The 24873-nt window shown below is 46.9% G+C and overlaps 1 protein-coding gene and 2 pseudogenes across 3 annotated transcripts; 2 read left to right on the plus strand and 1 right to left on the minus strand.

Annotated features, from left to right (window-relative positions):
• Positions 1-982: 982 nt before the first annotated feature.
• LOC100272937 (uncharacterized) lies at positions 983-4815 on the minus strand. Of its 3 annotated transcripts, none has more exons than XM_008674160.4 (3): positions 3422-4815; positions 1484-1579; positions 983-1335 (listed from the first exon to the last, which is right to left on the minus strand). In XM_008674160.4, the coding sequence occupies exons 1-2, from the start codon at positions 4609-4611 to the stop codon at positions 1495-1497; spliced, it is 1275 nt and encodes a 424-aa protein (XP_008672382.1). In that variant the 5' UTR covers positions 4612-4815; the 3' UTR covers positions 983-1335; positions 1484-1494. The 3 variants fall into 3 exon arrangements, with proteins under 3 accessions (XP_008672382.1, XP_008672383.1, NP_001140861.1); XM_008674161.4 differs by having other exon boundaries at positions 1484-1576; positions 3422-4813; NM_001147389.1 differs by having other exon boundaries at positions 1033-1335; positions 1462-1579; positions 3422-4727.
• Positions 4816-12258: 7443 nt separating this feature from the next.
• On the plus strand, positions 12259-13467 carry LOC103650283 (RHOMBOID-like protein 10, chloroplastic; annotated as a pseudogene).
• A 2896-nt stretch (positions 13468-16363) lies between these two features.
• On the plus strand, positions 16364-17263 carry LOC109945265 (serine/arginine-rich SC35-like splicing factor SCL30A; annotated as a pseudogene).
• Positions 17264-24873: the final 7610 nt, after the last annotated feature.

A 24873-nucleotide genomic window follows, 5' to 3' on the forward strand; every position in this document is an offset into this window, starting at 1 on the left:
TTGAGCACTTATGTGCTAAATGGGTGAAAAGTGCAAATCAATGTATAAGGTATGTTTCTAGACTTAGTATATTATTTTGTACACTAATGTGGTTGCCTAAGTGCTAGAAACAGAGCCAACAAAAGAAGGAATGCATTGGAAAAGACTTAGCTGAGAACAGTCAATAAATACACTATTTTGCGCATCCTATGTATAGCATGAAATGGGTACAAAACAAAGAAAACAGAAAAAGAAATAGAAAAAGGAATTCTGTTAACACTGTAGCTTTAGGAGACCGAATTTAGGAGACGTTGCTGTTGACTGAGAAGATATAGAGGACATAATCTTTTAGAGTGTGCTGTAAAGGACAGAGAATATTCCTTTAGGGGACGAAATTTAGAGGACGCTGCTGGAGGCAGCCCTATTCCCTAGGTTCTTCTCCATCCCCGCGTCCTATGCTCTCAATGGCGGGCGGCAGAAAAATGCGCGTCCAAAAATAAAGCGCGCGGGCGCCCAGATTCTAGATTAGGGAAGAAAGGCTCACGCGAAAATATGCGGGAGCGAAGGACCTCGATGCGTGTCGCGAATATTTTGGAGGATGATAGATCTGTTGGAGCAACTAAAAAACAGTTTCTTTCCTAATAGTACATCCATTCATAAATATATGGAGTTAATTTTTTTTCAAAAACTTTGATCACTTGTCTTATTTAAAAAATAATAAATTATCATTTACTTTTTTATGATTTATTTTATTAGTTAACATAGTTTGTCCTTAACTTAAAATTTTACATGTTTGGATAAATATTAAATAAATCGAGTGGTCAAAGTTTTAAAAAAAAGTCAATGTATTAATTTTCATGTTAGTTTTGGGGTTCTTTTGAAATTGCTGTTAGAGAGGAAGAACGTAGGAGGGGAGCAGCGGCCGTGAGGATATGGATTGGAGTAATAAGAGTATGAAATAAATACCCAATCCACTTCCATCAGGCCACATTATCAGAAATACTGAAAGAAAAAATATATGAAAGCCATTGCAATAGTTCATGGTCAGAATATCCCAGACAGAGATCAGATGCTCTTCCAAAAACCAAAAGTCAGTCGCACAAAAGGACGTTTAAGTTTTGCACCGTGTTAAGCTAAGCTACTCTCTGAAACTAGAAAGTACTGGACTGACTGTTTCGACACACCAGTCTGAAACCTACCATTTGTACAAGCAGCCACGGGGCAAAAGAATTGCTCATGGAGGCTACTAGATACCAGGGCAAAAAACAAAAGCTGCTTCTTGCTTCCCCTTAGGCTGTACAAACCCTGGAAGCTTGATTATTCATTTGTAGCAAACAAACTATTCCAGCTTTGTACCTGCAGCCACCGTAAAAATGGTACATTGTCTCAGATGGACTGGCATGCAATTATCCGATTAAAAAAATGATCATAGACGAATTATAGATTCATGAGGTTGAGATATCCAAGGGTAGTGATACCTACAGATTTAGCTGTTACCACTTACCACCAGTGTAGTTAGTATGCCTCAGCATCAACAGCCGTAGCCATGAAGTCATTATTTGTAGCAGAAGTCGAACGCTCAGCATGAGCCTCCCTTCTGCTGGAATAATAAGAAATAACATATAAAGCAATGTGCTGCTGTACAGTTTGTGGAATGACAAGACAACTAGGATATGTAAATTGCATAGGAAAACAATGCCGCCATGTCGGATCAGCAATTGTGATCCCAAGAAAAATAGATGCCAACGTATCATTAACATCATTATCCGAATATGATACTGAATTGCCACAATTTGTTACACTACACTCGGAGAAATGTAAAACTGAAGCTATGTCATCCAAATTTAGAGCAGAAACCATGCTATGGGGAGAATCTGGCTGTGGGGAGAATCTGGCTGTGTAGAGAATCTGAGTATCATTAGGATTACGTGCAGAGGAAGGTAAAATTATCCATGGGGCTCAGGATCTATAAAGTGACGGATTACTACTATTGAGACGACTCAACCAATTATATGTTTATGTTGATTTTGAATGTTTTTTACCCAAACGAATTTTATAGAAGCTGCCTGAAAAGCTGAGTGTTTGGCAGTCCGCAGCAGCTTTTGGTGGCCAAAAGCTGCAAAAAGCCGAAACAAACGGGCACAATATCATCCTAAAATGATTCTGCTGCTAGCACAATCCAGACGAAGTTGGTAGTTTTCTCAAGGTAGCTAAACTCATCTTGATTGCTAGTCAAACCGGAATGCTCATTTTCACATAATAACAGAGGTACCCATAAAAACCTACAGAAAAGCAATCAAAAAGTCGTGACATATTTGTCAAAGCTAATCATGGACCATTATCATTTACAATCAGCATTACATGTACATCGAAAATTGATAAATACAGAAACTGATCCGGCTGATTGCAAGTGACCGGGCCACCAAAATTATCCATCTAACAAAGTAACAAACGTATTATGCACAAAACAGCAAAAGCAAATTGTATTCAGGTGCAACCAAACATATATATCAAATCAAGCAGAAAAGCAACTTAATCAGATATCGGCATTCATCAACAGACTGAAATTGTTGTATTTCCCCCAAAAGGTAGCTAGCGTCCAGTTCTGCTCCTAAAATAATAAACTCAGGTAACAGTACACCTAACAAAGAAACCACTATGAAAAGCAAGGACAACATGTGAAAGAAAATAAATCATTGTTCAAACAGGAACAACTTATCACTTGATTACTACTTCCAAGACAAATTGCCAGCATTAAAAAAGGGTCAAATATGGACCAAGTCACACTTGCAGTTTTATTCGGCAGCAGGATCTATATCAACATTACATACTCCCAAACTAGCGGCAATCACACATTCAGTTATACATGATCCAGTTTGACGCAATAATGGTAGTTATGCTGCAAGTACCAAATCGTTAACGTGGATATTATTTTGTATTAACTGGACTCCATTTATCTACCAGTCACATTATGCCCCAACCAGAGGACCAAGCCAGCAAAGACCCCAATCATCCTCAGAGGTACAAGCATGCATACTACATGTCAATCAATTCAGCAAAACTTACCTATTCAGAATTTCATATAACGCTATTGGACCAACATAGCAAGCAGTATCGAAATTGATGCTCTAACCTGCATACTCAGAATTTCATATAACGCTATTCCCTCCAACATAGCAAGCGGTACTGAAGGGGGTGTTTGGTTTCTAGGGACTAATTTTTAGTCCCTACATTTTATTCCATTTTAGTTCCAAAATTGTCAAATATAGAAACTAAAAATCTATTTTAATTTTTATATTTGGTAATTTATATACTAAAATAGAATAAAATGAAGGGACTAAAAATTAGTCCCTAGAAACTAAACACCGCCGAAATTGCTGTGCCAGTATTTCAAAAACTTTGTGGAAGTAGATGGATCCAACGAGGGAGATGGGCATTTTACCCGGAGCGAGAGACGGCGGCCAACGAGCTGACGTAGGGGATGAAATCGGCATAGTAGCCGCTGCCAGGGATGAACCTGATGACGCGTGTAGTGCGGCCCTCGATGTCCATGGCCACCACCGTCTCGGAGCTGGGGTCCCACATGACGACCTCCGCCTTACCCTGCGAGCGGAGCAGCGTGACGTCCTTGCGTCCCCTGAGGCAGCCGCCCTCGAAATACCCCGCCAGAGTCCAGTTGATGGCGCCGCTCACGATGTCGAGGCGGATGACGACGACGGCGTCGACGCGGGCGCCCATGCAAGTGACGCAGAGCGTGCCGTCCATCTCGCCAAGCTCCCAGTAGGGCCACTGCATGACCTCGGCGGGCGCGGGGACGAGGTCCGCGCGGCGCGAGACGGGGTCGTAGCAGAGGAACAGGCCCATGGTGGTGCGCCAGAACGCGCAGCCGAGCGCGCCGACCCCGGAGCCTGGCAGGACGGCCTCAGCGTCGGCGACCCCGCTTCCGGTTGCCCACGCCCAGGCCCTGGACGAGAAGGACTCGAAAGCGTAGATGCCTTCCCCGACGGGGAACGCGACGACGACGTGGTAGTGGCGGTAGAACCCCTCGCCCTCAGACTCGGCGCGCTCGGGGTCGGCGTCGCAGGGGTCGGGGTCGAGGTCGAGGTCGAAGGCGATGACGACGGCGGGGTCGCCGTGGGCGCGGTGGTCGCGGGCGGGGGCCGGGAGGCGCTCGCTGGCGAAGGTGGCCGGGTTGGCGACGTAGTAGGCGGCGGAGCAGGCGCCGCGGAGGCAGACGAGGCCGCGGGTGGAGGCGAGCGCGGCGACGGGCTCGGGAAAGAAGGCGGCGAAGGTGGTGTCCGGGACCAGCTGCTTGGCGGCGGGAGGCACCGGGTCGAAGGCGGAGTAGGCGACGTCCCCGGCCAGCGTGTGGTGCAAGAGTCCCGAGAGCGGGTTGGGCAGCAGCGGGGAAGGCTGCAGGGACGCGTCGGTGTCCTCGGCGTCCGACAGCGCATACAAGCCCTCGGCGTCGTCGGGGTCAATGGAGGCGGGGAGGAGGTTGGGGGATCCGGCGGCGTGATCGGGCTCGGAGTCGGAGCAGGAGCCGGACGAGAGCGCGATGACTCGCTCATCGTCGTCGGAGGACGAGGCGAGGACGACCCAGTCGTCGACGGACTCCTGGTCGGAGTCCATGGGGAGCAGAGGCGGGCGCTGGATCGGATGCTGGCTGTAGCTGGTAATTAGGGTCTCTGAAGGAGTTGGAAGTGGGTAGTAGTAGGAGAGGGGATTTGGTCGGAGAATTTGTTGTTTGTAACGTGGGGGCGAAGGCGGCGGAGGATCCGGGGGCGGGGATGATTTGTGTCGTGCCGGACTGCCGGTACTTGTACCATATAAATCATGTATGCGTCTGTAACCTGTCCAAGCGCTACTTTGTATCATGTTTAAGAGCATCTCTAAGAGACTAGCTAAATAGCTTGTCAAGCTAAATTTTAGCTAATTAATAGCATAACAGTTCTTCAACAGAGTAGCCATTTAACTTGCTAAGCTATCTGTCTCTCTAAATTAATTCCCTCACTAGCCAAATTTAGCTAGCAACTCTCGCTAGCTAAGCTAAATTGCATTTTGGAGAGTCTATTGGAATGAGATTTTATATATAAAATTTAATATTTATAGAGAGACAATTAAATAGTCAAATAGAGAGTAAAAAATAAAAAGTATCTTGGAGATACTCTAATACCAGTCTATTTAGCACAGCTGACTTGAACATCTATAAGACCAGCGGTAGACGATTCATGTCTACGGTCACGAGTCATGTCTGACCGACCCGACAGCATGTCGCGCGCGTTCTCGATCGCTATCGCTACTAGACAAAACGGTTGGTCTCGATCGTCGCCTGCAGCTTTCTTGGGCGCTACGTCCGTCCGTCCGTTCCATTCCCATCCAAACGAAAGCACACTGTGCGTTGGATAAGGCTATTCTCAATGAGGGTTTTATGGAGAGTTTCATGACATTAATTACTGTGACACATCAGCATTTTTATGACATGTCAATGAATTAATAAGGGAAGAGAAGGAACTAGGGTACCGTTTAGTTCAAATATTTGTAACGTAATGAGTAAGTGATAACGATAAATCATGTTTGTTTTAGTTCAACCGTAATCAGATACCATACTAAAAATTAATACCGGACTATTCAAATTTGTTACCGCCCGTAATCGAGTATAAACCATTACCATTACCCTTTACGTTACATTTCGTGAACCAAACAACACCTAGTTTCATCCCATGAAACCCTGCCAACCCGTTTCCAAGATATGTGAAATCGTGTGAAACCCCCATTGAGGCCCATATCGTTTCATTCCGAGATCCACTGTGGCTTCTCCTCCCATACCCCACACGCGCGCTTGAGGCCCAAATCTAACTTCCCTGCCTTCATCTGCTCTCGCTTGGTCCACCGTCACCTGCTTGGTCCGCCGTCGGCTTGGTCCGCCCCACACACGCGCTTGGTCCGCCGTCATCTGCCACCCCACACACGCGCCCGTCGGCTCCGTCACCTGCTCCGACACCTGCTCCATCACCTGCGCCCGTCACCTGCTCCGTCACCTGCGCCCGTCGGCTCCGTCACCTGCTCCCACACGGAGCGTCGATCCAGGGCGCCATCACCTGCTCCCGCAGGGACTTGGTCCGCCGGCGACCGCACCTCCCAGGTCTGTTTCCTCGTCTTGCGTCGCGATGGACCCAACGAATCATTGGTCCTCAGGGGCAGGGCGATGCCGCTCCGTTGCTGCTGCTAAGGGCCATGGTCAGTAGCATGTGCCGGCACCTACGTCACTCCGTTCGCCCTCTTCACCTGATTCGCAACAAGTACAGTCTCCAAATCCCCCATGGTACATATTGTGGACTTTGGTATTTTTTTATTAGTCTGATGCCTCCAACCTTAAGTAATTTTGGATTCTGGAAGGCATGTAGTAGAGAGCAATACATATAATTAGGTCTTCTGTTTTGTGGTACAGGAACTTTTATCCACCAAATGGTTTTGTGAATCTCATTAACCAACCATACATGCCAATGTCGTCGCATCCACTTGGAGAGAATTTCCACTTTGTTGGTCTCACACAGAACTTCAACACTTCTCCGCCACCGCCACCACCACCAAATGCTAAAAGGACTCAAAAACCATCCAGACTAGCTAAAGGAACAATTCAGATTGATGGTGATGGTGATGCAACCACTGAGGAATCTAAGGCAGTCAAGAAAAGGTATTGGACACATGACGAGGAAGTGAGGCTGGTAATAAACCTTTTCAAACCTTCTCATATATATAATATTATACAGGAATGAACTTCTAATTTGATGTTTCATGTTCATAGGCTAGTGCTTGGCTGAACTGTTCTAATGATCCAATACATGGCAATGACAAGAAAGGAGAAACTTTTTGAAGGAAATTGCAGAATACTTTAACAAGCATGCTCCAGCAGATCGTCAAAGGGACGTCAATCAATTAAAGATACACTGGACAAGGTTGAAGACAGTGATCAACAATTTCAATGGGTGTTGGAGCGCAGTATCAAAAATGCATACAAGTGGGTACTCTGATGATCAGTTAATGGATGAGGCACAAAAGATGTATGCAAATGGTAATAACGACAAACCGTTCACGCTGGTTCATTGGTGGAAAACTCTCAGAAATGAACCTAAATTTTGTGCACAAATCTCACAGATGGATAAGGAAAAAGGTCAGAGCCATACCATTATACTAGCATTTGGTGTCCTACGACGTCGATGGTGTATTTTGAAGCGACCAACTCGTCTACATGATAAAAAACAGCTCGAGAACATTATACTAGCTTGCATCATACTTCACAACATGATAGTCGAAGATGAGAAGAAAGAGGATATTGAAGAGAATCTGGATTTGAATGAGGCTGCAAGTTCTGCCATCGTCGAACAACCCGAATTCTCCTTTGGTGAATCAATTCCATTTGAAAGAGTGCTAGAGAATCAATCAGATCTTCAAGATCGTACAACTCATCTAAAATTGAAGAAGGACTTGGTTGAGCATATTTAGCAAAAATACGGGCGTCGTTAAAAAGTATTTATGAACTCATGGTACGTATTATATTTATATGTTACAAATATGGGCGTTGTAAAAAGAATATATCTTATTTATATAAAAGAAGAACCAAGCCACGTTCTCTTCTGATTGTCCATTTCATGTTATTTCAGATTTGCAGATGTTCAGTTTGTGAGATCGTCGATGGCTTTCAGATAAACAAGATTTGCGTCCAGTTTTATTTGGAGGTGTCCATTTTCTGAGTTTGCGTTCAATTTTATTTACGTGTCCTGTATGAACTGAAATGGAAGTGCCCATTTTTATTTATATATGGCAGAACATTTATCTCAAGGAAGCGTACTATTTTTTGGCTACAAATGTACATGGCACACTAGATCATGAGACTTACTAGCATTTAATTGCACTGATTAGCTTAGGAAACAGTGAAATGAAACTCTTTATTGAGACATGGTGTTTCATTCATCCTCCAACCTGATATGGCATTGTTGGACACTGGGACGTGAAACCCCCATTGAGAATAGCCTAAGTACGTGCGTGCCAAGTTATTTTCTTAAAAACAATATATATTACTTACTATATATATAATAGCAATAACAATCTAGTTAACAATAACCGCATGTGGTTTTATTGTTTGTTGATGCAAATTAAAAGCGCGTGGGGTCTCAGTTTCAAGGGTGTACTACACGCGCCGGTGGAAAGCGTGTGCCCTCGACCCGCGCCGCGTGGACAAGAGCATAGTTGCAGGGCCGACTTAGAGTGGGCAGGCTCATTATAAATATGTACTAAATATATATTATATACTATCTCTACTACTCTTAAAAAGATATCGTAGACGTCCATATCAGTCTGGCGCACTGGCTGTCCATGCCCCTGCCTCCGACATTCTCCCCTTGCCCCGCTCTCGGCCGCACAATTCCAGGAACCCTCCATCGCCGCCCCTCCATCATCGCACTATCCATCGCCGCCCGCCATCATCGGCCCGCGCGACCACCCCGTGTGTCGATGCCTGCCCCGTCCCCGTCCCCATCCCTGTGATGCCCGCGGCTAGGGGATCCACAACCTTCACCGTGCCGCCGCCGAACCACACCTTCGCTCGTGGTGCCTCTGCCCCCGCTCTCGTCCGCCGCTGTAACGCCCCAAATTTTGGAGTTGAATTTTTTCTTTTTCCTTCACTCGCTAAATTCGAGCGTTACCTCTCTTTTTCCATTTCTTTTCGCTAAACCTTACCCATTTCCAAAACTCTTTGTCATGTATTAATAAATCCTAGAATTATTTTCTTTGGTTGCTGCATCATGCCAGATCATGCATCTTTTTGTTTGTGGTTGAGTGAATTGGTGAATTATGCATCTAGGAAATAGGAAATAGGGAATAGAAAATAGAAAGAACCCCCCCTCTCTCTTGGGCCAGCTTCCTGGCGCGGCCCAGCCAGCAGGCTCTCCTCGCCCCCCCCCCCCCCCCCCCCCCGTGGCCCAGCCGGCGCGCGGCCCAGTTGGCGCAGCCTGACCCGCCCCCCTCGCGGCCCAGCCGCCGCCATGCCCTTGTGGGGCCCACCCGCCAGTCGCCCCCTCCCCAAACCCCCTCTCTCTCCCTACCCCGCGCACGATCTCCTCTCCCTCGAGCAGCTCCCCTGCCCCCGTCCCGGCGCCGCCCTCGCCCCCTCCCCACACGGTGAGCTCCCTTCCCCTCTCTCCCCCGCCTTCCCCCTCTCCTTCTCTAGCCCGGCGTGGCCTCCCTCCCTCGAGCAGCTCCCCTGCCCCCGTCCCGGCGCCGCCCTCGCCCCCTCCCCACACGGTGAGCTCCCTCCCCCTCTCTCCCCCGCCTTCCCCCTCTCCTTCTCTAGCCCGGCGTGGCCTCCCTCCCTCTCCCTCGAGCTCGCGCGGCCCCGGCGCGGCCGCGGCGTCCCGCCCCGCCCCGGTGCGTCCCCCTCCCCTCCCCGGCCATGGCACGGCCCCAGCGTGGGTGCGGCCTGGCGTGGCGCGCACTCCCCCGCGCGGCTTGCCCCGGCCATGGCGCGGTCCGGCCTCGACGTGGTGCCCTCGCCCGCGCTCACCCCGTCCTCCCCGGCGTTGTCCCTGCCCGCGGCCGCCCCAAGCCACCCCGGTGGCCTCGCCCCGTCCCAGCGCGCACCCGCCCCAGCCCCCTCCCTACCCCGGTGTGCCCGCTCGCGGCCACGGCGCCCGGCGCGGCGCGTGCGATGCCCCCGCGCGGTCCCGGCCCGGCGTGGTCGTGGCGCCCTCGCTCGCCGCGGCGGCGGCCTGCTCGCCCCTGCGCGGCCTTGAGCTCGGCCAGCGCGCGGCTCGTTCGCGGCGCGTCAACGTGGCCTTGCGCGCGCGTGTGCTCGCGTGGTGCACGTGGTGCACGTGGTGCTTGGGCATGGCTCGCCGTGCCCCGGGCGCGCTCGTCTACCCCTAGACGTGCCCGTCTACCCCTAGCCACCCGTCTACCCCCCACCCCGTGTATTCCATGCGTAGTGTTCGCGTTATTTATATCAATGAAATGGAAACTCAACTCAGAAATTGATTACGTTAGTTATTTCATGTAGTTAATAATCAACTTAGTTTAATGTCAACCAATTGGAAATAACGATAATTCTATCAGTGCATGTGATTAACACTTGTTAGTGTAACTAGATGGAACTAGATCATGTAATGACTAATTATGCATCTACCCGTAATATGCTTCGATTATAGCTTTAACCACTGCGAGACCTTCCTTCTTCTCTTTCTAGCCATGGCGAATGCAATATCGTATGTTATATCTTATGCATATTCAGTTTATCTGCTCTCTTGTATGGTGTATTGTTTGTTTCCTAATTCAAATGTATGGATGTATGTTTGCGCTCGCATAGAGAACGGTCTGGTTGAGGAGCCCGAATAACTTGCAGGAGAAGCCCCTGAGCAGCAACCGGTTGGTGGAGGCAAGTGTCCCTTGACCTATCTTTGTCCTATACATTCTATAATTCACTTCCCGCATTTACACAGTTATACCTAAGGATTGACTAGCTTTTGTTATCCATGTCCTTGTTCACCTATTTGGGTTGGATTATTATTGTTTAGCTTTATGCTATCGCTTAACACTAATTAATGAACATGATGAGATTTATCAATGATACGCTGTTTCCCTTCTTTATTATGATGATATACTTATGGCATTTAAGGGGGCTCGAGCGGTTTCTCGAGTGCCTCTCCGTAAGGACCTGTTCGTTGGATGACCGCCCGGGAAAACAGTGCAACCATGAGGGTGGAGTGGGACGCCCTTAGCTGAATAATTAGAGTAACCGAGGTGTAGTTCGCTTAGCCGTCGTGCCGTTAATGGGGCTCGGTGTATGCGGCTCGCTCCGCCAAGTTTGGTTCGCCCCTTGGGGAGGAGTGCGGTGCATTAAGGAAACCTAACGGGTGGCTACAGCCCCGGGGAATCTTTGTAAAGGCTACATAGTGATACCTTGCTGGGTCACCTTGGTACTGATCAATGGAGAGTCATGATCTCCGGGCAGAAAGGGAATCACGGCTTATGGGTAAAGTGTGCAACCTCTGTAGAGTGTTTGACAACTGATATATCAGCCGTGCTCGCGGTTATGAGCAGCCAAGGGAGCTCCATTGATTAGAGGAACTTGATCAGAGATGTTCGGATTACAGGTGGCAATGAGATTGATGGTTTTTGGTATTGACTCTAGTGATGGTAAGTGGTACTCTTTCTGTTTGGCAAGGGTTACGTTTGGGTTAATAACGTGGGTTAATCCTAAAACTTGGCTTTCTCTACTAGTAATAATAATCTGACCAACTAAAAGCAACTGCTTGACTTACCCCCACATAAAGCTAGTCCACTACAGCCAGACATGACACTTGCTGAGTATGTTGATGTGTATCACCCTTGCTCTACACACCAAACCCCCCTCCCCAGGTTGTCAGCATTGCAACCACTGCTCAGGAGAAGATGAAGCCGTGGAAGGAGACTTCCAGGAGTTCCAAGATTACGACGAGTTCTAGGCATGGGTTAGCGGCAACCCCCAGTTGGCTGCCTATGAAGGCCACGTGTATCTACATTTCTTTTTCGCACTTTGATTATTATAAAGACTATGTGGATGTTTCGGACATCATGATGTAATCGACTATTATTTCCCCTTTTATACTATGATTTGAGCACTGTGTGATGATGTCCAGTTATGTAACTACTGTGTACGTGAATTGCTGATCCTGGCACGCACATGGTTCGCATTCGGTTTGCCTTCTAAAACCGGGTGTGACAGCCGCCACGGGCGCCGCATCATCCCTGACCCTCCCTCGCCCATCCACTCCGGTCATCCCGCCACCCCCTGCGTCGCACACACCCCGAATCTGCTCTCCTGTCCCTTCCCCTCCAGCGATTCCGCCTCCCACCCGTGCTGCACACACCTAGCCGTCACTTCTGTCCATCCCACCTCCCCCCGTGGTTGTGTGCTGCCCAGCCCATCTCCGCTCCTTGACAAGACCAATGGCGGCTGCTGCGTCCTCCGCTCTGCACGCTGTTGGCGCCGTCGCCTCCGCCAAGCCCAGATCCATCGCCCCCGGTACCTGTACTCCCCCCGCAAGCTAATCTCCTTACCCTGTCGCCTCCGCCGCGCCGCGCCAACCGGCGGGTGGCTGGCCTGACCGATCTGCGTCGCTCGTGCAGCGGTGGTGAGGAGGAGAAGCGTGCTAATGGATCCCCAGCATGTCGCACGATACCCATCCCCAGCCCACGCCCCCACCCGGCTCCCTACACACACGCACGCAGGCGGCGGTGGTGCCCATGGCTTCGTGGCTATTGCTCCCCTTCTCCTCCTTCCCGTGGCCTGCCCCGCCCCCACCCGGCTACTCCTCATGCCGCGGCAGCGGCAGCGATGGTGGCGGAGACAGCGGCTATTGGAGGCCGACCGTCGTTGCAGCCTTCGCAGGCGCGCAAGTCGGCCGCGCTCTCCGTCGCCGCTTCGCCGACCTCCTCCGCTCACCGGTACCGTGCCTCGCCTCGCCTTCCATTTGGTTGTAACTTGGGATGCATACCATGATAGCATTTACTTAGTCTGTTCCCATCCAAACAGGCTTCAGTCTGTTGTTGACTGAGCTCTCACACTCATTGTTGATTGGATGGAGATTTGTGTGTGTGTGTGCTCGATCAAATACTTAATGTCAAGTGAACCTTGCTACTCTAGGAGGTGCGACATCTTGATGCCTTGACGAAAATGGGTAGCTTTTGGTTGAAGGATCAGAATCGTTTGCAACATTCCACATTCTTGCTGCGATAGGGAATGTGTTCTCTGCACCTTATGTTTGCAGCTCTACTCTATTCAATTGGAATGGGTCAGGGGGTAGATACATCAGTAATGAGAAGTTGTTGTCCAGATAGCCTCGTGGAATCAATTCCAAGAAGAGGCTCTAGACTTATGTTCTTCTTGCTCTTAATGTCCTGTAAGTCGGTGGACAATTTGAGTTTATGTGATAGTAGCTCCAATCCTATGGTACATTTGTTGTTTAACACCCTTCCTTTTGTTCTCAATGAAGAGCTTATGTTGCTCAGGTAACATCACAAGGAAAGCTTCTTATGTGGGGAGCCAAGGTTTGTGTCTTGGTTGGAATTTCTATTTCAGTTATGCGCTGTTAATTTCGTTAATCTAATACAGTTATGACCATCATTTGCAATGAAAGATCAGCAGTCTAATTGATAGAGGACAGTTTTGGCGTTTGGCAACATCATCTCTACTTCATGCAAATCTCACCCACCTTGCAGTATGTTTTTATGTTAGAATTGGGTTTTATATTTCATAGAAAAAATATCAGCTAACTTCCTACCTATTGGATGTTGTCATAATGATGCAATTCAATTGTTTCTCTTTGAACTCTATTGGGCCCATGGTTGAAATGTTAAGTGGTCCTAGAAGATATCTAGCTGTTTATTTCAGTTTGGCGCTGGCAGGTGTTTGTTCTTAACCTCTTGGATTGGATGGTAGTGCCCTGATCTTAAGTTATCATTCTTTTAAACTGTAAATTCTTGTCTAAATAAAACAGGCTAAATTTTCTCCAGATGATGTAATTCTCTAATGTTTAATATTTTAAGCATTTCTATTGTATGACATCTATTTTACATGTTTATCTCAGGCTGTCGCATACTATTTCCATGGTTTGATTCTTGACGAGGGAAATACCTCTCTCGCACGGGTACGCAGAGCGGAGGACCCATGCTCTGCGGTGGCCAAATGGCTGCTTCATCGGGGGGGAATTGCTCCTACTCCAATCTCCATCGTCCTTGCTCCATCGGCTACTTCGCCGCCCGACACTGTCCACGTCGGAGTCCATGTTCGGCGTCTCCACTTCCACCTCCTGATCTGCTACGCGTTTCACCTTGGCAGATGTCAAAGTAGGTGTCTCGTCGCGGGAGACAGGCCTCCTCATGCTCTGCGGGTCCGTCAGCCGCACTGGTGCCTCTACGGTCTCCTCCTGCTCGCACTCGTGGTACGCGCCACCTGCTCACGGTAGTGCTGCGTCTGCGCCCATTGCATCGACCGCGCCGTTTCTTTACTAGGTGAGTGCCTACAGAATATATTTGTGCTCCATTATATTTGCATACAGAATGTATTGTTGCCTTATAAAAACATGGATTGCACCAGAGTTTGCAGCTGAAATTCTTAATCTTCCGTATGCATTAGGAATAAAACAGAAATGTAATTAAATGTATAGAATTTTTCTTTACAGGAACTGGTATAATTAGGTGAAGTGTGAATTTGTACCATAATTTTATACACATTTTAGATATACTCCCTTGGGTCAAAAACTCTTGCAAAATTTGAGTTTGCAGATTCTTTGGAGTACAATTTCCAACGCTTGGGGTTGATCAAGCATTCGAGCTGCCTGGCCGACAGTCCCCATGCCAGGCATCAACCAGGATTTAGTGTCTAGAGTTCCATTTTTTACTGTTAATAGCTGCTATTTTGACTATCTTCTGTAGGCACTTTCCCATTTCCCCTAATGTCGACTGCCACTAGAGTGCTGAATATGTTGTCGATGATCCTTGGGTTTAATAAGATCATCTTTAAGCTTCTCCATAAAGTAGCACCTCTGAAAAAACTGAACTAATAAATTAAGTTGTGTCGTATGATCCGATATAGTACCTTTATTTATCTTATATTACTATTTATTTGTGCAGGAAACCCCAGGCGTTTCAAAGTTAGAGTTTCATAGCTTGCAACGAATTTGGGTTCTTTTTAATTTGTTGCTTTAGTATTGAATTAACGTATGATCATTGTGGTTTATGGTTCACATTTGAATTTATGTGTTGTTCGTGCTTGATGAATTTTCTCCAAAAGAACAAGGGAGACAATGAGAGGTGTGTAATATGAACTCTACCTAATGCCTTGTTGCTCTACAAAATGTCCCATATGTATTCTTCTGTACTCTAATCTTGTTTGTTGTTGTTGGTCATCCTTATACTTTCCCCCACTATTGCAAGGCGATGTTGAAGCTATCGATCCCGGGAATAAAGCTGCTGCGGAACCGGTGGGAGATGTAGATGCGCCATCATCAAGGCTGGCTAGGAGGCTACTACATGGATCATGGTGCCCTCCTCGGTGTCAAGGGATATGCTTGGATCAGAGTAGGGGTAGGTGAGGGTGAGGATTGTCCATTTATCGCCATCAATTTCTTCAATACCGTTGATATTTAAGTCGTCTCATCGAGCTTCTTTATATATTGTTCCGCAACTTAATCTATTTTCTTGTCCCAAAAATCATCACCACATCCAGTTACCTTATGTTGTTTTGATTTGTTGGCCGCTGCTCCCTGGAGAACGTTCATGCTATGGACACAAACTCAAGTGGACGTGGTGTTCGACAATTCAAAACATACCTATTGCATATATTGGAAAAAGGTATGCTTAATGGTTGGATCTAGATTGGATGCTCTTAATAGTTTGGTTGCACGCTTGCACCAAATAAGTGATTTTAGAGGATATGTTTGACAATCAATGTTCATTGTCCATTACTAAAGACTTGACCGCATCGTTATGTCAATTGTCAAATACTCTTTCTGCCATCCAACCAAAAATAAACTATAGTTGGTTTGTTGATGTTTGCCCCCTTTTGTCTGGTAGGATGAACAAGAGACAAAGAGCAAGCTTGCTAGAACTAATGCAATGGAGATACAAAATTTCTATTACCAATACTGTAGAAAATATCTACACAAAGATAATGAAAAAGGAAACTGTAAGAATGGTTATTGTTTAGCTGTATTAGCAATCTTACAAATTATCATACTATACTACATTGACTTACTTTTTGTTGAGTGATGAAGGGAGGAAATGGGTAGACACTTCCAGATTGCATCCGTCCTACTTGATGTTCTGAAAATTGTTACACCTGATAAACTCTACCCATTTATTACATCACCGTATAACATGTTTTTTCATCTTAAACCCATTTTTAATACCATGAAATAGCATTGCTTTGATCTTTTGCTTATAAGTTGGTTGTTCAGTTCCCTAGATTAAAGAAAAAAGGGTGTCTACTAAGTGGTGTTTATGTGGTAGGTTGTAGTACACAAGATGAATTAGTTGACTGTATCATATCAGAATCCGATGGATTTGATCTTATTTTAGGTTTGACGTTTGCCATTAGTATTGAACATAGTTCTAGTGTGCAAGTACTTCACCTGCATTGCATTCCTTTATGCCCATTTTCGGGAACATAAGGTAACTGGATGTGCACTTTGGATTCTGTTGGTCTGATCTTTAAATATCTGATCTCTGATTCAATTAATTCAATGCGCTTAGTCATACAAGTTTGTTTAAAGTGATGTGCTTTGTTGCTGATTCAGTGTGGAGATGCCTGTATATAAACACAGAGTCTGGATGTATCATATCAGAAATAGAGATTTAAAGAGATATGCAAGTTATGAAGAGTTTCAAGTGTATCTCTAAACACTGATGACTGCAAGGTCAGCAGCTTAGTGCCTGCTTTACCTTTGAGATTGATTTGTGTATCTACTGAAATTGATTTGTTTGTATCACCATTCTTGGAAGGAAGAGTTCGCAACATCTTGATTTATTGTCTCTACAGGGGTCTTCTCCTTAATGGTTCTGAAGCATTGTTGCTTTTAGTGAAATACTAATTTGCTTTCTATTTCAGGGAACCTAGAGGATTTGGGTTCATCCAATACTTTGATCCTGAGGATGCTTCTGATGCAAAGTACCATATGGATGGAAAGATGCTGCTTGGAAGGGAAATTGCTGTTGTTTTTGCAGAGGAAAACAGGAAGAAGCCTGCTGACATGAGGGCCAGGGAAAAAAAGGTAACAATTGTTTTCCCTTTGTGATACCCATTCTATAACCGTGTACACTATCATTCTGCCATAGCATTTTAAGAGGCAAAAGCTAATTTACTCGTGCAATTTTTACTTATGTAGTGGCAGAGGCCATTCTTATGATGGGAGGTTGCGCTCAAGGTCACCTGGGTTGAACGATTCTCCTGGGGTAGATCACGGTCCCAAAGCCGAAGCTACTCGCCAGCACTTAAGCGAAAGAACTATTCAAGGTACGAGTTGCTGCCATCCTCTTATATGCTGATGAAAACTCCATGCGCTCGCAGTGTCCCAATCCAATTGATTGGCTCACATACCATCTTGACAGGTCCCCAACTCCTCGACCTCGGGAGAGATCTTTGTCGCGTTCCCCAGCTGTCAATAGATTAAGGAGTGCAAGCCCCATTGTTAGCAGGTCTCCTCGTAGGCAGGGGTCTGTCTCTGTTAGCGAGTGAGGTATCTTAGGGCTCTGTGTGACTATCTTGTCGCTGTTATGCTGAACCATATATGTTTCAGATTATTTTTGTTAGCACCCTCATGTGTACTCTAGGATATCTGAACATGTACTATGTATTGGGTATTCCAAAATCTCTGATGAGTGAAGTGGGTTGTGAACCAATGAACCTTGATGTTGGACGTGCTGACCAGTGCGCAGGTGCCTATGTGGTGTGATAGTTGTTTCGTTCGGTTAGCAACAACTGATAGGAGTTATAGCTCAGTTGGTTGTAGAAGTCTAGTAGCCTTGCTACTATCAAGATGATATCATATAATTGTCCATGTTTTAGACAATGTTTAGAAGAACCCATAATAATGAGCAGATGACAGTTTCCCTATCCTTGATGTTTTGACTATAGGAACATATAGAGCAGATGACAGTTTCGTGAGAACGTGTGTCATACTAAGCCAGCTGCGAGCTCGAGTGAGAATACATGCATTAACCACTACGCTGAATTTATATAGTCAAAACATATACATGCATTCTATATTAACAAAAATATAGAATAACAATTAGTGATTTTGCATATTAATGCATTTTTATCATATTGATTCCGTAGCAACGCATGGGCATATACCTAGTAAATATCTATATTACTCTATTAAAAACATAATTTCTACTACTTTTTAAGAGGGTAAGGAGGACGTCCACCACCTTGACCACGACTCCACCCTCCCTTCCCCCTCCCCCCGCTAATCTCGCAATCGATCCACACCTGCCTCGTACCCGCATTTCGCAGCCGCGCCCCGGTCACTGTGCGCTTGAGACACCGCCCCACCCCTTCCTCGGCGTGATGCCCGCCATCGACACCTCTTCTCTCGCCCCCATGCTCCTCAGCGTCAGTGCCGCCCCTGCCCCTGTCCTCGACGGCAAGGAAACTTCCCCAGGCATAAATCTCACCGCTCACGCGCCATTAACGCCATACTCGCTACCTCCACTGGCATGCCGCACGCCGCCATCCCCCTAGCCCATCGTGTGTCTCGCTTCCGGATCTCCTATTTTTACACCCCCACGCAACCTAGGCCATCCCACCACAAAGCAAGAAACCCTAGCATAGCCACCAACCACTACTACCCCACATGGCATCCCGACTGTGGCCACATCCATCTCGGCGCCTCACCCGCCACACCCACCACAATGCACCACCGCCGCCGCTCCTCCTCCCCACCGCACCGTCACCGTAAGTACCACCGCCAACGCCACCACGCATGCCGCCAGGGCCACATCTCACGACGTTAGGGCCCAACCGAACATCGTCGTTGCCTCCACCTCTGTGTCTGGGCCACTACAAGAGTTTAAGGCTCCTCCGGGGTTTGAGATCAAGTCCGACCAGTAGAATAGTGTCCTCAGCACCATGCTCGACATCCCCCTCCACCTCAGCACCGGTGTCTTCGCCCTCAGGTACGCACCGCACCTTTTCTCACCATTCGAGCATTGCCAAGGAGCTCCTCTCCATCCCCAACGCCGCCCCCGCCCCTCCACCAACGATGAATGGGTGCTTCAGATTCACTAAGACGATGGTGCGTCTGCGGCAAGGAGCTTTAGATTCACTGCCATCAGAAACTTGTAGGTGATGAAGGAGAGGGTCCAAGTTCCTGACCTCTGCATCGACTGAGAGGGTCCAAGTTCCTGACCCCTGCATTGACTGATTATCTTTGAGCTTCATCATTATGTTGAAATTGGTGTGCGTTCAAAATACTCAATTGATTATCACGACTACCGTGTCTCCTAGCGAAACTTGTTTTTCGTTGGAGTATCTGGCGTAGTAATGGAAAAAATTACCTTCTCTCTTTGAGGGTTCCAGTCCATTTCGTTCTCTATAATTGTCACCTACCCTTCCTGAGCCTACTTTTGTTGCTATTGTAAGAATAAGAAAGAAAAAAGCTTCATCGCTATTTGTTTCTGCTATGCATTGTGTATCTTAGAGTTGTCTCTTAACTTACAATCTTACATTGGTGTAAAACAGTGACCACACTAAAAGCACAAATGCAAGGTTTTACAGACCACATGTGATGCTGCTACCACTAACATGTAAAAATAGGAAAGGCAACCAAATGGCTTAGAGCAAGTACTTTTTAAAGAAAAAATGATCCATTTAAGAAACCTTTTTAATAAGTTACTCTTGATACCAACTTCTCAATTCGCGAGTGTCTTCAGCTTTGCTTTCTCTATCTGTTATACACTGGTGTTTCTTCGTCTTGTGTGTGAGTTGGATGAGAACTGGACAACTGGTAGGAACCACTCTCTGTTTCAGTTTCTGTTTGTGTTTCACTTTGGTTCAGATTGTCTGCGCTCTTCTCTTAGGGATCGAGAATCACAGGGAGGTTCCTCGTTTCTATAAGAAATATGTGCTTTTTTGTTTCATTTTCCATGTGGGGTTGTTGTTCAGTTCAGTTTGTCTTCATGCATGGGAGTGCTTGGTTCGATTGTTCTTAGCCATAGGTGCTATAGATTCGTCTATGGCCAAGACAGAAATTTTTGTTTTCATGATGTTTTCATGGAAGAAGATGGCGAGAAGCTCTCCGCCCTTCTCATGGTTAACTATTTTGATTAAGTGATTAATCAATTTAGTAACACATATTTAATGTTTTAGCTTGTTGGTTTAGACATGGCCCCTCAGTAATTTTGTAATTTTTTTATCTTTATCCAAAAACTAAGTTGGTATGTAGTGACAGGTAAGGAATACGGTGGTGGTTTGGACCTCAGTTATTGGCCAGATGAAGGGCGAAGGCCATTATCAGATCCTCGTCCACCTTTGGGCTACTGCTAACAGGAGGACGAGTGTCGTACACCTCTCCAATTTCCCCCTTCAATACGTCATACGGTGAGCAAGGGCATACTGATGAGGTTAGCCTCATTATCTAAGCTTTTTTCCTCAACTATCTACCTGAGCATGCAATGAGAATGACAATAAACTAAATGTTTGCTTACTCGTCATTCCTTTGAAATTTATCATGTTAACCTTTTTCATTTTACTAGGGAAGGGATGACATTGATTTTTCTCGTTCGAGCATCAGGTTTTGTGTGTTGGTTATGGTGTGGTCGTTGGTGAGACTGCAGCGTCCTCGGTAATCACCTCTCTAACAAGTTAGATTATGTGTTGAAATTTCTATTATCTTTGCTGAATTGTACTGTTGTGAAAGGGGGCGTAGTACGATAGGTTGGGGATTGAAAGAACATAACATAGGAGAAGGGCCTATATAATATAATTTTTATGTATAAATTATGCAAAAACAAATTACCTCTTTTGGGTTTCAATCATTTGACAACCCTTGGACCCTGACATTGTATTAGTTTGCTTACCTTGACTCTGTGATGAGTTTTGGAACATTTGGAGGAGGTTCACATGGACCTAACAACCTGTTAAGTTTGCTTCAGCCCAGTAAACTATATTCAGAATATTTGGATGGTAAACTATTTCAACCGCTATTGTTATACATATAAAGGATTTCATTAGAAATTATCATTTATATTTAGTGGTGCCACAGACATATTTCCACTAGCATTTGGCAATAATGTCGGAGAGCGAGTTAGCAGTAGAAAACCAGAGTTGCAAAATGTTGTTTGCTGTCTTCTTAGCAGTAACAAGTTGTAGTGCTAATTTATATGTTTGTGGATGTATAAATGTTCATCTTTGTCTCAGATTTCTTAAAAAGATCTTAGTTTAGTTCTTGGTTAAGATTTCTGCTATATAAAATGAAAAAATTTACTGATAACACTAGAATGATTAAGCGGTGGGGGTTCACTATGGGTATCCTTGATTTTTTTCTTGCATTGAGTTGCCTTTTGTATCAGCTTTTAATTGTTTCTTATGAGACTTGTTTGGTATAACAACAACCTGGTGATGTCTTGATGAATTGCAAATTAGTTGTGCGGAGCCTGCTCGGGTAGGATGAACAAAGTGGTTTTGTTTATGGCCCTTTCCACCCTGTTGTTGCAAGTAAACACGAACTTGATGGCAGCAATAAACCTAGGCAAAGGGAGAAGGCACATGATTGGAGAGCCTTTCTGCTTTATTTTGACCATAGTCCCAGAAACAAGGTGGGTTCAGTACTTCAATCCTTTTTTGTTCCTTAGGACGAAACTATAATGTTTGTACTTGAGCATAGGAAGTATGTGTATAGCATGTATTTCTAGCTGTGGTTTTATATAATTAGGCTTAAGCTAATGGTGGCATGTGGGGATGTATTTTATTCTTTATTGGAACGTGGTGGGTTTTCTGCATTGCTGATGTTTTCCTTTGGTTTGATAGCTACAAATTTTAATACCTAATCCTTGGTGCTCTGCATGAGTTTCATTCAAGCTGAGCAGGGCGTAGCTACTGCCTAGGTTCCCTGTCCAGCGCTTGTTGCCACATCCCTCTGCCAGCTAGGCGGTGGTGGGGAGGGAGACTGGGATGGAGCACGTGTCGATGTGGCCGCCTGTGTTCTCGGATCTGCACACCTATATGAGCATGCAGGTGTGGGTTGAGCCGTCGGCGACCAAGGAGAAGATGGACAAGGTGGAGTAGGTGCGGCAACGGAGGAAGGCCAAGAAGTCCCTGCTCAGCTTGCAACGAAGGTTGGCTATAGCAAGCACGAAAGAATTGGAGAATAATGGTTGTCATGAGACATATGGGAGTGTAAACCCCAAAATTTGGTAGAAAAAAATAATATATCATGAAATATTAAAATAAAGAAATATATATATAGGACAGTGTTTCAAGATTTTTTGAAACCTTTGAGAATTTATAAGGGCCTTTCCTATTCATAATCAATTGATAACATTAAATTAGTTGATCAACTAATAAATAGATAAGGAAAGTTGACCTCTTGATAATAGTTTTGTGGTAATACATTTTATTGACAACACAAATTAGATCTCCAATTTTAAATGAAAACATAAAATGGGAAAATGAGAAAGGGAATCACTAATGAAACCATTTATTTCTCCCATAAATAAATATCAAGAAAAATAATAAAGAATAATATTGTAAGCAGTATAAGTTATATTCACAATAATATTAATTTAGACATTTGGAAATTTGAAGTTCAATCATGAATTTGAAATTGTGTAGGAATTTGATTTGAATATTTGAATTTGGAAAAGAAAATAGAAAAGAAAAGAAAAAAAGTGAAAAGGATTCCCTGCTTGCTTTTGGGCCAAATTACCTTGCTGGCCCAGCTTACTCTGCCGCGCGACCCAGCTCTGGCATGTGGGCGCCGATAGATAGGGCCCTTTGGGCAGTCTCTGGTTGCGCGCGCTGGTTGATTTTCTCCCTCGGACATGTGGGGCCCATCTCCACTCCCTTCCCCGCGCTAGCCCGGTTGCCTTGCGCCTCTTCCTGGCGGGCCCCGACCGTTAGGAACCTCTTCTTCCTCCCTTATCCGCTTCTCGGTTGGGCACGCCGAACTCGGAGATCCTCGGTTGTTACTCGCGCTAGCTGTTTTGCTCGCACCTCTAGCCTATAAAACCTTAGCCCCGCGACCCCTTCTCCCATCATCCATAGTTCGCAGGACCCCCCTTACCGAGAATCAGGTGAGTGAGAGACCCCTGGCGAATCATTGGCGCCATACGGATTCACCTCTGCTCTAGCTCCCTATCACCGGTGACCGCCCTAAAAACTTTGTCGTTGTGCCCGCGCGGTACTCCTTGCCTCATGATGGCAGGTCTGCGCCCGTGCAGCCAGTTTTGCACATCCGGTGTACTCCAGTCACTATTGAATCGCCGCATCTCGTGTGCTGCGGCTGTGGGGGACAGACATCCCCCGGGTCCACTACAAGGATAAAAGACCTCACGAAAGGCCCAAAGGCCCCTTAATTCGTAAGGTCATCCCCCTCGTGGGCCTGGGAGGAACGAACAGTGAGACAAATCAGCACAAGGCCGGGTCGGTGCAAGCCCAGACGGCCCAACAACATCCGAGCAGTAATTACGGCAGTGACCCGACCTTCCCGCACAGGAGCCCCGTACATCGGAACTGGGCGAGGATGAGTCGACTAGATTATAGGGAGACAAACTCAGTTAGTTCACTATTATCCTGGCTCACATCGTTATCATATCCACATGTAATGCCCCACGGTCGAGTATATAAGGCCTAGGGGGCACCCCTTCAAGACAATCGAACGAGAGAGACATTATTCATCACTTAGCCATCCACCCCGCTCTCTACGTTTTCCAGTACTAGAGAGCTCCCCTGTAATCCATCACATAAAGCATTCCAGCCAGGACGTAGGGTGTTACGCATCTCAAGGCGGCCCGAACCTGTACATCATTGTCTGCTAATTCTCGTGCGCCTAGCACGAACCATCGAGCTACAGTCGATAACACCGTCCTACTCCTAAAAAGCACCTTGGGGGGTAACCCTGGGTGAGCGGTCGGACCCGAAACACCGACAGCTGGCGTGCCAGGTAGGGGGTGTGTCATCGATCCAAGCTAGCTCTATGGCCGTCACCTTCCAGCATAAGATCATCCTCCGCCCTGGATCCATATTCTGCTTCGGTACTATCTCATCTATAGCGGATGAGAAGGGAACTCTGCATCGCCTCGCGGACCCGCCTGAGAGAAAGCCTTCCTCAGAAGTCTCCGGGAAAATCGGGGCGAGGCAGGAAAAAGTGCAACCTGCGGCGCTCCTAAAAAAGATCACCTCCGGCAAGATAGGGGCTGAGGGTCCCTCGGCCCGGAGAACTCCGCTGTCCACCTCTCCGACAAAAGAATGGACACGAGTCACAAGGAAAAAGAAAGCAGAGGGTCATCAAGCTGATCTTTCTACACCTCCGCCCTCAAAGGAGAACAGAAAGAAGATCGCCATGACAGCTACTCCATTATACCCCGACGTCCTCTTCATCGGGAGAGTGGAGTCGCCCCCATCTCCGACGACGAGCCGACTGCACCTGGGGAGGAACCTCCTCAGCGAGAATCTCGCCGACGAAGGAACCGACGCCGAAATATCCGGCGACATCACGAGGCCGGAGAGCGGGACCCGGCGCAGCCTGTATCGCGAGACAAGGTCTCAGAGATAGGAGAAACTCCGGAGGAACGTGTCTTCAGGGAACGAAGGAATTCCCGACGGCATGATCGTCGATGGGCTCAAGAACAAGCCGAGCAAGAGGCAAGGCAACGTCGGGAAAATCCACTCTTCGGGCGCAACCTGAACCCCGACTTCGCCCGAGCCATGAACACACCAAGTGAAGTTGGAGGGGTGTTGGCTCGGATAGCTGATGGCCTCCCTCGGACCCCCAATGCCGAGGGCTATCGGCGGCTGTTCACTCAAGCAGCCAATCACCTTCTACCCCTCACTCACCCGCCGAACGATCTACGACACGCCATCAATAGTCGTCGGGACGCGCGAAGCTCCATCAATGCTTCGCGTGAACGACGACACGAGAACGAGATCCGCCGCCGGGAAGAGTACGACCGGGACCATGGCATCCCAGCACAGAGTCAGGCTACCAGGACTGAGTCGGCCACAGCTTCAACTGGAGGCACCGCCCGGGGACGGTCGAGGCACCACGATGATCACTCCCCTCCCCGGGACAGACAACATCATCGACGCCAGGAGGACACGTGTGGAGTATCGGCACTTACTCCACGCCTCAGGGCCATTCA

This window comes from Zea mays, chromosome 3, assembly GCF_902167145.1.
Source record: "Zea mays cultivar B73 chromosome 3, Zm-B73-REFERENCE-NAM-5.0, whole genome shotgun sequence".
Lineage (NCBI taxonomy): Eukaryota > Viridiplantae > Streptophyta > Magnoliopsida > Poales > Poaceae > Zea > Zea mays.

Coding starts and splice junctions, on each gene's coding strand:
- LOC100272937 (XM_008674160.4), bottom strand. CDS start 4,611: ATGGACTCCGACCAGGAGTCCGTCGACGACTGGGTCGTCCTCGCCTCG. Junction 1,580..3,421: donor GCCGCCGTCTCTCGCTCCGG/GTAAAATGCCCA, acceptor TTATTATTCCAG/CAGAAGGGAGGCTCATGCTG.